This window comes from Alligator sinensis, unplaced genomic scaffold, assembly GCF_000455745.1.
Source record: "Alligator sinensis unplaced genomic scaffold, ASM45574v1 scaffold406_1, whole genome shotgun sequence".
Lineage (NCBI taxonomy): Eukaryota > Metazoa > Chordata > Crocodylia > Alligatoridae > Alligator > Alligator sinensis.
In genome coordinates this window covers 1,815,325-1,828,996 of record NW_005842181.1, presented here as the reverse complement: position 1 = coordinate 1,828,996, position 13,672 = coordinate 1,815,325, and the positions used below count along the sequence as shown (strand labels likewise).

The window sequence follows — 13,672 nt, the reverse complement described above, 5'->3', positions numbered from 1 at the left end:
TGCTCATGAAGATGAGCTCTATGGGCACGTCCAGACAAGCGTGGTTGGGAGGTGTGGCACCGCAAACATGTTTGCAGTGTCACATACTGCACAGTCCAGTGTTCTCCACACTGCAAGGGCGTGTTGCCTGACCGTGTGCTGCTCTGGGGTTTGTTTGGGTTTTTTTTTTGGCTGAGGGCTTTTTTGACCCCAGGATATCCAGGAGTCAAAAAAACCCCCAAAAAACTGCAGGGGGTGGGAAATGAAGCAGTGCACACTTGGGCAGCATGCGCTGCTGAAGAGCGGAGCTGGGCCACCTTTTGGGCCACCCCCAGACTTCACTTGGCAGGATTGCTGTGGCTGCAGCCCCAGGAGGCCCCCAGCACCATCATCTCCCACCTCAACGTACTGGGCTTGGTCCCCAGGAATCTGGCACTGTTGCCTCCCACCCCAGGGGGCTGAGATTGGGTCCCAGAAGCCTGGCACCGCCCCTGCCCAGCCCCCCACACTAGGATTGGGACCCTGGGGCCCAGCACTGCTCCCACCCAGCTCCCCACACCAATCAGACCCTGAGGCCTGGCACCTCCCCTCCCACCCACCATGTGCTGGGGGTCTAGCACTGCCTCTGCTCAGCCCTCTGCTCTGGGATTGAGTGCCTGATCCAGTGCATGAGGCCCAGGATTCCCCATAAATCTGGAAATTTGGTGGTGGAGGAGCAGTGCCACTGCTTTTCTACTGCCAAACTTCTGGACCCATTGGGAGCCCTGCAGGCTGGATGGCACAGGGCCATCTACTGGGGTTTAAGCATCCCTGTTATAAAGGGTTATTTTTATTGTTTTTGAATATCAGTCTTTACAGTACATTTGAATACAGCTTTTTATTATGAGCCCCTTATTTTCATGTATGAACAGTTACTTAACGAGCAGTCTGAAAGCAATCTGATTGGAATCAGTAGGACAGTTCCTGTGAGTAACTGCACATCAATCTGGGGTGTCTAAGTCCAGTTCCATTTCCCAAGGTGAAAGCGCTTTTTCACTTACTGTTTCCAGACACTCAACTGTTCAAGGGACACTTACAGTATAAAAAGTACTGTTTGGGCTTCATCCATAATACCACAAATGCTTTCTTTATAATTGTTCACTCAACCCAAGAAAATGGTTGCTTGTACAGACTTGAGATGATGCTGACAAAATAAATGTAAAGGTGATTTTGGGGTGGAGGGGAGCTTTTGCAAAAATCTCTTCTCTGGTAGTAACAAACAGAGTGGTGATATTGTATCTTATATTATGGAAAATACATAGGAATTAATTGAAATAAATGTTAATTAAACAAGGCTGATAAATTTCATAGGAGTTTTTGTTATACATTTAGATTATTTTTAGTATTGTCATTTTGACATAGCATTTGAACATGGTGTCGTAGAGCACTGAGGTGCCCTGCTCCTAAAGAGGAGAAACTGCTAGAGAAAAAGCCCTAGCAGTGAATAAGGAGTCCAGCTGTTGGTTGCCAGGGCAACTGGAGTCGGCAAACGACCCACACCTGCCAGCGGTCAGCTAGCTGTAAGGGGCAGGGCCTGGCTCTTATAAAGCCCAGGAGCTGAGGCCAGGGCAGTTCCCTGCCAGCAGCGAGAGAGAGAGGAGCTCCTGGAGCAAAGATACGAGAAGAAGCCTGACCGCAGGTACAGCTCAAGCCGGGTAAAGGATGGCAGCTCTAGGATGTCTCATACGGGGTGCATAGACCCCAGCCCCAGAGAGGGGGCACTATTGAGAAGCCCCAGTGCGGGTGTGGTGAGCCCCGGAGGAAGGGGGTAGCAGTGCGGTGAGCCCCGGAGGAAGGGGGTAGCAGTGCGGTGAGCCCCGGAGGAAGGGGGTAGCAGTGCGGTGAGCCCCGGAGGAAGGGGGTAGCAGTGCGGTGAGCCCCGGAGGAAGGGGGTAGCAGTGCGGTGAGCCCCGGAGGAAGGGGGTAGCAGTGCGGTGAGCCCCGGAGGAAGGGGGTAGCAGTGCGGTGAGCCCCGGAGGAAGGGGGTAGCAGTGCGGTGAGCCCCGAGAGACGGGGGGGCTTTACTGAGAAGGCCCAGTGTGGGCACGGAGAGCCCCAGGAGAGGGGCGGCATTCTTGAGAAGGCCCCAGAGAAGGGGGCAGCACTTAAGAAGGCCCTGAGAGAGGGCAGCAGTACTGAGGAGCCCCAGAGAAGGGGGCAGTATTATCGAAAGGGGCAGTGTTGTGGAGAAGGCCCTGGAGAGAAGGGCGGCATTATTGCGAAGGCCCCAGAGAGAGGGCGGCGCTGCAGAGCATCCCTGAGAGAGGGCAGCACTACGGAGGGGACCCCAGAGAGGGCGAGTGTATATTTGACAGACCAACGTCTATTCCAGCAGCGAGGCTTGGGGCGTGGTATAAGGGGGGGTTGGAGCCACGCATAGCCCCTAAGGCTAGGGTGTCCCTGAAGCACCCATCATAGAGTGAGAACCCATAAGGGGCCTGGGAAACCACGGGGTCTGAACCAACACCAAGAAGTGACCAAGAGGGTGTAAGGCAGCCTCCCAAACTTATCTAAACATCAAAGATGTGATGGGCAAGAATTAGAGGGTGCCCTTGGGCTGACTTGACACGGAGAAAGGGGCCTTGAGGAGATCACGGCCCTCCTGGAGGACCCCACCCATGAAACATGGTCTGACTGATTTTTACAGCATTCAGTTTCAAACTTCCTACAGTGACAGAACTGTTCATGCCACTGCTGCCATGGAACCACTGTGGGTTTCTATACATGTGCTCTAGGGTGGAGGGAGGGAGGTGCTATGATTAGAGCAGCTCTGAGAGTTGCTTGTGCCCACAGTATCACATGTATTCAGTGTCCTGCACTTCAAAATGGCAGCAGGGGAACTTCAAGCTCATTGAAGGAACTTTAGTTAAATTAAAGCGCCCCCGGTGCTGTTTTGAAAAATAGGGACGCTACATACAGGTGTCGCGGAGGCTACTGGAGCATGCTAATTAGCACACTCCAGCAGACTTGATTGATCCAGTCTTTTCTGATGTGTGCTAATTAACACGTGTTGGAGCAGAGCTCTGTCATGTGTATAAGGTGCCCTGTGAGCTGAGGCAGCGCCAGGTGACCCAACCTGGCAATGGCAGTGTACCACCCCTTGACCCACTCTGTCATTAACCCTAGTCTCTTTGCAGAACCTCTCATGACTATCTTGGAACACAGTTTGAAAGCTACTGATTTATGGTGTCATTTTTAGAAATATAAGAAACTGGTATTTGTGCTTTGTTGTTGTTTTGTTTAAAAAATTAGTCTGCAAAAATCAAAATAATTCCATGCAGATATTTAGGATGTGGCTGATTTATTGTACTATGTATGCAAATATTGCAGGCAAAGAGAGTTTGGCTAATAAAGAACATAGAACTAGCCCATGTATTATGAAGACAAAAGTGGATCAAGCAAATGAAATATCTCTCTCTCGTTTTGATACTTGCCTCAATACAAGGTACGTTAAGAATGTTAGCTTTTCTAAAAATGAATTAATTAACTTCTTCCCATAAAAGAATTTTTAAGTAAAGTACTTATTTAAATTCAAATTATATTGCAACTGTATTAGGTTACAACAGACCTGGAGACGTATATGAAGTTTTAGAACAGAGATTAATCTTGTTATATCCTGTAAAGTGCGCGCGCGTGTGTGTGTATGTAATATTATAGCATCTAGCTGAGTGAATTGGAACTTGTCTGCTACATTTTTAATTTACCCTTGTTTTAAATTGGTTGAACTCTTATGCTGTTGATTAAAATATTTTACTTTTCATTTAATTAAGCTATAGTATAGCTTGCATAAGACATGTTAGTTGACGTTGTATCAAATGATAAGGATTGTAGAAGCTAAAATAATGACCATTAAATAGTACCTGCAATATATTAGTATCATATGCTAAAAAAGAACTCCTTTCCCAAATAAATTAATGACTAAATGTTCATTGATTCCTTGTAATATTCTGTTTTTCTAGAATTTTTTTCAAATCAAGCCAAAGTATTTCAGGTTAGGCACAGGCATGCTTAGTGAAGTATGTTAATTTCAAGTGACCACCAGCTTAGATATCAGATTTCAATCAGTACAGTCTGTATATAAATTCCATAGATTTTTAGGGTCGGAAGGGACCTGTTAGATCATCGTGTCTGACCCCCTTCCCTGGAAAGGAAAGAGGGCTGGGTTCAGATGACCCCAGCCAGGTGTTTGTCCAATCTCCTCTTAAATTCCCTCAAGGAAGGGGATAGCACCACCTCTCTTAGAAGTGTATTCCATATTTTGGCAACCCTCACTGTAAAGAATTTTTTCCTGATGTCCAATCTAAATTTGCTCTCCTTCAGTTTGGCCATTGTTTCTAGTTACCTTGATGGGCGCCCTGGTAAACATCGTATCCCCTATTTCCTGCTGTGCCCCCCTGGATGAGTTTGTAGACAGCCACAAGATCACCTCTCAGCCTTCTCTTGTGGAGGCTGAAGAGATTCAGGTCCCTCAATTGGTCCTTTTAGGGTTTTTCCTGTAGGCCTTTTCCCAGATGGATGACCCTCCTCTGAACCCTTTCCAGGTTATCTACACCCCTCTTGAAGTGAACCTCCCTTCTCCCCCTCCAGCCAATTGCTCACAGTCCCCAGCTGGCTGGGAGGGCTGGACTGGGTGGAGACATTCCAGCAGCCTCCTGGGAGGTGTGTGGAAGCACCCCCCAGCTGCTGACCTGAGTGCCAGCAGGCACCGAGGCCCCCCACCAAACAGAACATCTGTTAAGTTAGAACACGCTCTAATAAAATGCAATGGAGTGCTTTATACGTGGACTTTTTGAACGTCTGCACTTAGCCTTAAATTACAAATGCAATTTTATGACAGGTAGTTATGCTTGGTGGTGCATATTATCTATTAGGAATGCTTACCATTTTCTATTAATAAACAATGATAATTTTTTCCTTGTTTTTGCCTGTATAGGTCACCAGTTTTAAGAAGTAGTTTCAGAACACCACAGAAAAATATGGTTCCTGGTGTGTATATTTGTTCTCTGCCTCCTACTAATGAAAATATCCAATAACTTCTAGAGGTAATAGATGACTTAAATGTTTTGATTCATTTTTGCTTTTCAGTGGCATATGGAAGCTTATTTTGCTCACCTAAGCTGTTGGAGGTAAGCATTTTATTTCCAAGTGCTAGTTTCTGAGAGGTGTTTTTGAAATTCATTGTAAAAAAATATTATTTGGTATGTTTTTAGGTCAAGACACCAAAATGTATTTCTGAAAGTCTGGGAGCAGAGGTGGACCCAGATATGTCTTGGTCAAGTTCTTTAGCCACACCACCTACCCTTGGTGCAACAGAAATAATAGGTAATACTATCAATGCATAACGACTTGGGGTTAAGCATTTGTTTTTAGTGGGTCTTATGGTTGGCATCCTTTTATCTTCAAGTGATGGTGGATATTGCAGCCTATGGCATAGATGGTGTACAGTATCTCATGTGATCAAATAGTCCAATCCAAGATTTGCATGATCTGTGGCAGTGGTTGCAAGTGTATGTGTCATGGGTGGATGGTTTGAGGGCTGCTTGCTTCCTATGGACTCTTTTCTCTTCAAGCTGTTGGAGCCAGTTCCTGTCATGGACATTGATACCCTAGTGGAGATGATGATGCCATTTGTTCTGATCACTTGCCAAGGTTTCTTATTGGTCAGGATCAATTCTAAATGCCTTCATATCCTCTCTTGCATGTGTCTTTGTAGAGTAGCTTGGGCTGTACTGTCGTTTTTGTACCCTCCAGTAGTTCCCTGTTTAGCATGGCCTTGGGTATACATTCATCTTCCATTCTGCTGAGGTGGCCTAGCCAGTGCAGTTGTCTCTGTTTGAGTAGGGCTGTCACGCTTGGTAAATTTGCCCTTTGAAGAACCTCTGCGTTGGTAACTTTATCTTTCCATATGATGTTGAGTATGCAGTGTAATTTGATGTTGAGTATGCAGTGTAAACAGTACAGGTGGAAGCTATTTTATCTTTTCTTTTGGAAACAAGTTGTCCATGTTTCCTCACCATACATGAGTGCTGAATATGCAAGCTTTGTACGCTAGCATTTTGCTCTTAATGGTAAGCTTTGAGTTTTCCAGATTCTTTTTGTTATTCTGCTGAAGGTGGTGGCAGCCTTTCTGATGCAAACATTAAGTTCTTCATCCAGTGAGAGGTTGGTAGTCACTATAGAACCTAGGTAGCTGAACTTTTGGACTACTACAAGATGCCCCTCTGGTTGTTGCGATCACCTTTATCTCCTTAATTTTTATAGAGTGGTGATGCTTGTGTCATGCATGTCTTGTGGTACCTCACCCTCTTTCCAGCGTTTGAGTAGCAGCTGATGAAGATATGGTAATAGACTTTCTTTCCCACACTTGAGAATTTCTGCTAGGATGCCGTCTTTTCCAGGAGCCTTGCCACTTGATAATGAATCAATGGCCTTGCTTAGCTCTTCTACAGTGGGCTCCACATCTAACTCTAGCATGACCTGTAGAGTTGGTATTTGGTCCAGTAATTCACTGGTGATGTTTCTTTCTTGTGAGTACAGTAGTATTCAACCCAATGAGATGTCTGCTTGCTTCTATCTGTAACTGCTTCACCACTGCATGACTTGAAAGGGGCAGTCTTGTTGACAGTAGGACCTAGAGCTTTCTTCAGATGGTTGTACATGACTTTTAGGTTTCCTGTGTCTGAGGCTTGTATCTCATCACAGAGTCCAGTACTTGGGGTGCACTGATAGAGATTTTGGGGGCCAGTGCCGATAGCCGATTTTTAAGGAGACATATCAGCTGATACCAATCCAATTTCCGATACAGCTGCATGCACCTTGTAAGTCTGTTGTGGTGGAAAGGGAGAGAAGAGGGACGGGAGGATGGGGGCAGATCAGCACTCCCTGTGGTGAGGGAGTGAGGCTGGGGTAGGCATGGGATTGGGGGGTGGGGGGCAGCGGTGGCGCTCAGAGGGGGGCTATGGCGAAATTTGGGGTGGCTGCAGCCCCAACCATAGCCCTTCCCCCCCCTCCTAGTGCCACCGCTGCTGCCACCCACCCTAAGCACAGCCTAGCCCCGGTCCCCCTCCCCTCCTGGGAAGAGCCCAGTGCAGCCCCAGCCTGCAGCTGTAGCCCTCCCAGCTCCACCCTGTAGAGATCCAGGGACACACACTGCTCCCCCTCCCCGTCTCTCCCAGACAAACCATGGGTCCATCCTGCACCGCGCCCCTTCCTCCCCACTCCCCTTCCACCACAACAGACTTACCAGCTGTACGTAGTTCTCCGAGCTGCCAGACTCTGCTCCTAGCCGCCTATGTGCTGTGCTGCAGCTGCACGCACACATGGGCATTTATTGGCCAAATTATTGGCCACATCAGGCTGATTTCCGATATAGTCAATTTTCTTTATATTGGTGCCAGTCCAATATCGGACTGATGTATCAGTGCAGCTCTATCCAGTACTAATTTGCACAGTGTCTGGTAGCTCTCTGTACCTCATTTTTTGCCTGTCGGGGTTTCACTTTGATGCTCTCCAGCTTCCTGTTATGTTCCCATGGTCCCAGATATGATGAAAACCCTCTATTCAAATAAACTGGATTCTTACCTGTTAATCTAATGATTTAATCTTTTGTAATGTGGTGCCTATAACCGAGTTGCAGCAGGTTGATTTTGAACAAAATCACTGAAAACCAAACTATGTTTTGGTCTTAGTTTTTCTAAGACTAGTTCATTTTGTGTTAGGGTTCAAGATGCATAAAATAGTGTCCTCTGTGACAGCATTAACATAGTAACATTTATAGAAGCAAAAATTAGAATAATGATTGCCTATATCCACATCACCTCTTACCTCTGGCAGATCAAGCTAAAACAAGACCAAACTGAGTACGTCCTTGAATGGATGGTATGTGAAAACATAAAGATACAGCAGTAAATGCTGTTGTGATGTGGTAGCTTACATTTGTTGTTTAAATTCAGTGTTGAACAAATGCTCAACAGTGGTTGGTCTACAGGAGAAGAGGCCTGGTAGCTTTAATACAAAATTGAACAGCTGCAGCATTCTTCATGTATATTATCAGTATACCTAATTTATATAACCAGTTTGTAAAAGGTTTTAGGGTACGTTTAGATGAAACTGTGTTAGTTGGAAAATTTATCATTAAAACATGTTTTATAACTGCAGAAGTTCTTGTTTGGTGTTGCTTAATATAACTGAAGTAACATTTCTGCAATTGTGTACAAATATTTAGCAGCTAAGATTTTTTTTTCTAATATTAACTTCATTTTTATTGCTAAAATTCAATTTAGAGCTATTGACAAGGCATCTATCCAGTCAGTACTTCAAGAAGGGATTAAAATATTCAAGTTCTAATTTTTTTTATGGCATTGAGAGTATTTTCATAAATTTCTGCCATTAGGCAATTTGGCGAAGCTTTCAGTACATGGATAATCCCTCTTCAGTGTAAATGCAAAAAAAGATCTTTCCCCATAATGTTTTTAAACTAGTATCTAGCATATTTAAACTGCTCATTAAGTATTAAGCATAACTTTCTGTTTTTAAATTTACTTGTTAAATTTCAGCTAAAGAAAATGATTCACTGTCTGGATCAAAAGAACACGATGACAGAATTGCCAAGGTAAGACATGAATCTGATTATAGTTATGTTACTTAGCTGTTCATGTGTCTCCAGCCAAAAAGTAAAATATTTGGTTTTCCCTTGTCTTCACATCTGGGTCTCCAATGTGTTTTAAAAGAGGTGAAGTTTTACAATTTAATTACTTGCAAAATTTAGCATGATAAAGCAGGATATACCTTAATTTGATATTTTTACCTTTTTTCTATTTTTGAATGGATGCAAATTTTTATTGTGAGACTACGTATAAATGATATGCAAATTATTAAAGCATCTAACATTTAAATGCTAAAGTGTAAGTGTATCTTATTTGGCACTTAATAGTCTAACATTTGGGCCTGCAGGTCTTGCACAACTTCTACAATCACACAAGTCCTGAAAAGAATGATATAAATATGGAATCCACACCAAAGATAGTAAACTTAAATGCAGAAAGTGATGTCAAAGATTGTGGTAAGCACTGCTGCTTTGCTCTTACTAATTTAGAAGTGTTACAGGAGTCTCCAACTGCAACAGCTGTGACTGTGAGGTTAGCACTTGGCTCTGACCTTGGAGGGTAAAATCTGCCCCCTTTGGTCCATGAGGCTGGCAATGGAAGAATTATAGCAGCCATCTTGCAGCATCTCCATGTTTCTCCTCCATTTCTGCACATGAAAATCAGCTTCCCTGCTTAAGACATGGCACCCCAGTTTTGGAAGGTTGATTTTTAGGGTGGTATGCAAGTAAATATGGTATTTTGACCAGTTCATTAAACAGACTGGATCAGGTGCTCTAAATATTGCCCTATTGTCCCAATTATAAGATGACTGTAAGACGAGAAGGGAGGATGGAAATATTCCATCACAGAAGCAACATTTTCAATTTTAATGCTTGATAAATATGAGTTGTCAGTATTTAGGTGGTGTTAAAAAAAAACCATTGTATAATACATGAATACGCATCTAAATGGTGCAATGTGATGATAATATTAGATTATAATCTTTCTGTAAACAAAAAAGATGAACTGTTTTATAACAATAATGTTTATATAGCAATGGTTTGTGAACTTGTTAGACCATCCTAATGCTTTATATAAAAAGAAGGCTAAGGGTGGTCTTCCTAATCCCTTTATAATGCTGTCACATTTTGCATTGAGGACAGTCATGTTAGACCAGAGGTGTCAAACTCATCCTGGGCCAGTTCCAGACCTTGCGGAGAGTGGGGCAAGCAATGACAGTATGGGTGATGGAGGCAGCAGGGCAAGCAGCTGCAGAGCTGTTGACAGAGCTGTCACTTGCTCCCCACCACCTCTTCTGCCTCCCGCCCCCAGCACCCATGTCCAATAGGGTCACTAGTCCCAAATTCTGTGGCAGGCCCCAACTCCCACTCAAAATTACTTGGCCTACCAGAAGCCTAGCAGACCAGAAGAAATGGCTCCATGGGCTGGATCTGGGCTTCGGGCTGTATGTTAGACACCCTTAGGTTGCACTGTACAGTATAACTTCATGAATCAGGCATGCTCGGGACCATAGGTGATGCACTGGGGGGGGAGGGTACGTGCCTGCCTCACCCCCCCCCCCCCCCCCCCCCCCGAGATGGTGGGGGTGCCAAGAGAAACGCTAGGGGCATGTCTGCTGATGGTGATCAGCCACTGGGGGGAACCCTCCCCCAGTCACTGATTGGCCACTGGTGCCGCCCCCCCCAAGTATCAGGAGGCACCAGTCCCCCATGCACTGAGTACCTGCCAGAAATTTAAAAACTCCAGATTTTTTAAATGAGCGGTGGCGGGTCCTGGAGTTGGGGCATGCAGCAGCCAGTCCTGGAGCAGTGGCTGCATGTGGAGAGGAGTGTGGCGGCAGCAGCCACCATGAGCAGACTTCCCCCTCCACTGCTCTGGGACTGGCCACCACTACTCCCCGATCTAATGTAGTTTTAAAAAGTGCTGGATTTTTGAGAATTCTGGATATTTGATATCTGGATTTATGAGGCTATACTGTATTTCTTTTTTTAAATTATGCTCTGTGAACTACAAACAGTAGACCCAAAGAGGGAGAAAAAGTAAAATTTTGACTATTCTTAGGATCTTCATTGTTCCTTATGTGTTATAACTTCAATAGAGAAAAAAATAGAGATTTCATTTGTAGTTTTCTACTCAGTTTTCCTTTCCAGGGATATTGGCACATTCCCTTCTGCTGATTGAAGAAGCAGGGTTTTCATTTTCAAAACTTGCTGATCACTGCAGGAGGCAAAATACAGCTGAACATATCCATTTTCACCTTTCCCCTCCATAGCAACATAGTTAAACCACTGAAGAAAAGTGCTGCTGAGGATAGCCTTCTTTGGAGCATCCCAAAGTGGTTCTGGGGAAACAGCATAAGGACAAACGTATACTTGGAGTTGTTTCAGAGGGGAGGGGTAGCACTACTTCAGTCCATAAGTGCACCAGTCTAGCAAAATTGCTCCCACTTTTGACCCTGAGTGAAGCAGGGTTAAGGTGGGGTATTTTAGCTCACTTGTATCAACACAGGATCATGCACAAGTAGCAATTACAGTTGAAGACCTGCTGTGCTGTCTTGAGCAGCAGCGTTCCCCCTCCCTTTTTGCTGCTGCTACAGTTCGTTTGTCCATGCCTGCAATTTATGGATTGTGCAACAGTAATGTTTCTTAAACTACTGCCTTCTATAATCTGTTCATTTTTTAACTATTTACAGAGTTAGAGAAGGTGTTAGATGGCTCATTTGGTGAAACAAACGGCTTCCAGGATCCATCTCCTATTCCAGATAAGGCAGCTGTAAACTTATTGGCATTTAATGCACTGCAAGATGGAGAGAAATGTGAAGCAACAGAAGATATGCCAAATGGAGAGGAGGATGTTCTTTCTATATGTCTTACTGGTAGCAAACCTGGAAATCTACAGAAAGTGAAAACAGATCTTCATTCTAAGAAAAAGCATCTTGATAAAATGAAAGCTGCTGAACTTCAAGAAACCAATAGAGTGACAGGGAACTTTAGAGATGTTTGCTTAATGAAGCGTGAAAGAGAATTGGATTTCCCTAGATGTAAGCTGTTTGCAGCTAACGCATCAAATAATAGAATGCAGATGCCTTCTGAGAATCAGAAATTTACAAACTTACATGTGCCATCTTCCTTAACCTCTGAATGGTCTCAGCTGGATTTATCAAGTCTTGATTCAGGTGAGTTGGAAAGGAAGTCCTCATCTGATATTTGTTCACAAGTTAATTTATATAACAAGAAAAATTCACAAGACAAATTAGCACATTCTTTGGACACAAGTACTAACTTTAGTACTTTAGAAACCCCTTTACTAAACACAATGGAAGGACAAAAATGGTTGAATATCAATTTTTCAGAAAACATGGATGATGAAATAAAAATGTATGAAAACAATTCAATTTCTGAAACCTCTCCAAGGTGCTCTGCCTCTGTAAGTGTTCAGGATCTCAATTTAGTGAAAGGATGTGCAGCTGAAACAATTTCCAAAGTGAGCTGCTTTGACTGTAGAACCTTCATGGAAACTGCAAACTTTGCAGAATACTCTATAATTCGTGACAATTGCTTTCCCAAACATTTAAAAGAAATTTCTCAATTTTCAATAACTAATGCTGCCCCTCACCCTTTTCTATATAATGTTTCAACTTCAAATATTCACGATAGCCTAAAATGGTCAACAAGCAATGATGACCGCTCTACAAGATCAGGCTTGAAAAGCATAAACATACTATCTAGCCTGAAAAAGAGATCAAAAAATGTTCTTTATACATTGAATGAGACAGTATTATACAAAGAAGGAAAAATCCAGAAAGGCTTAAAAACTGAATCTCTTATTTGTTCTGCATTATCCCATTCAGAATTTGTATCGCATACCGTTAAAGGTTCAGATGCAGTCAGCAAGGATGATCAAGGTATGTCTTTTTAGTACAGTGGTCCTCAACCTTTTTTTGTACTAGAACCCATTTGTAAACATTGATGGCCAGTTCTAACCCAGTGCTCCTCACCCAGTGTGAGGGGCAGGTAGGGGGTGGGGGACCCCAAGCAGTCCCTTGCAGGCTGGAACCCTGCCAGTCTGCAAGGGAAAAGCTATGGTTTCCCATGTTTGTCTCTGTTAAAAGAGAATCCATTTTTCAAGTTTGTTTATCCATTTTTTAAATTTGTTCGTGACCCTTACATATTCTTGTGATCCACTTTTGGGTCGCGACCCACAGGTTGAGAAATCCTGTTTTAGTAGGTGCATGACGCTTTTTTAATAGAACCTACTTCTTGTTTCACACGCACTTCAGAGGAATCATCATAGTTTGGAAGGAGAACTGTAGCTCACAGGACTGGTAATAAAATCTGGAGTTAGCCCACTTATGGTAATAATGACATAAATGTATTGCTGTTGGAAAACAGTCTGGTTAGCCTATGTCTAATGTATTGGTCTTAGTCTAATCACTAGCTAAAGAGTTGTCCTCAAGCCATTGTCATTATTGTCACCCTCTTGGTGTTAAAAAGGATCAAATGGGCATGCAGACTATTGAGCACCTTGGTATTTCGAGGATGTTTTTTCAAAGTCAAGACTGACTAAAAAGTATTATTATAGATGGAACCTTTAATTTCCATTGCCTCTTTCAGGAGCATTAAACCTTTTTTTAAAAATTGCTAAAGTATGCATCTACTCTGATACTGTACTTTATAATTTATTTCCAAAAGCTGCGTTTTGTTTTTTTGTACCTAAAAAAAAATTGTTTTTTAGATATATAGAGAGTAAAAGGAAGGCCCAGGGTGGAATAGGACCCCTGCTAAATGGGCAGAAGCAATTGGTGATGGACAGGGGGAACAAGGCTGAACTCCTCAACGAGTTCTTTGCCTCAGTGTTCCTAAGTGAGGGGCAGGACAAGGCTCTCACTGGGGTTGTAGAGAGGCAGCAGCAAGGCACCAGACTGCCACGCGTAGACCCTGAGATGGTGCAGAGTCACTTGGAGGAACTGGATGCATTTAAGTCGGCAGGCCCGGATGAGCTCCATCCGAGGGTACTGAAGGCACTGGCTGACGTCATTGCACAGCCAC

At 43.8% G+C, this 13,672-nt stretch overlaps 1 protein-coding gene across 4 annotated transcripts in view; it reads left to right on the top strand.

The window, feature by feature from the left end:
• Positions 1-13,672, top strand: part of BRCA2 (BRCA2, DNA repair associated) — a 59,088-nt gene that overhangs the window by 7,260 nt on the left and 38,156 nt on the right. For 3 of the 4 annotated variants that reach the window (XM_025207083.1, XM_014521107.2, XM_025207082.1), the window contains exons 4-11: positions 3,349-3,463; positions 4,952-5,004; positions 5,104-5,144; positions 5,229-5,340; positions 8,574-8,629; positions 8,971-9,079; positions 11,317-11,799; positions 12,475-12,528. In XM_025207083.1, coding sequence (XP_025062868.1) covers positions 3,349-3,463; positions 4,952-5,004; positions 5,104-5,144; positions 5,229-5,340; positions 8,574-8,629; positions 8,971-9,079; positions 11,317-11,799; positions 12,475-12,528 — 1,023 coding nt within the window. The remainder of the gene's footprint in view (positions 1-3,348; positions 3,464-4,951; positions 5,005-5,103; positions 5,145-5,228; positions 5,341-8,573; positions 8,630-8,970; positions 9,080-11,316; positions 11,800-12,474; positions 12,529-13,672) is intronic. The other variant, XM_025207084.1, reaches the window with a different exon arrangement.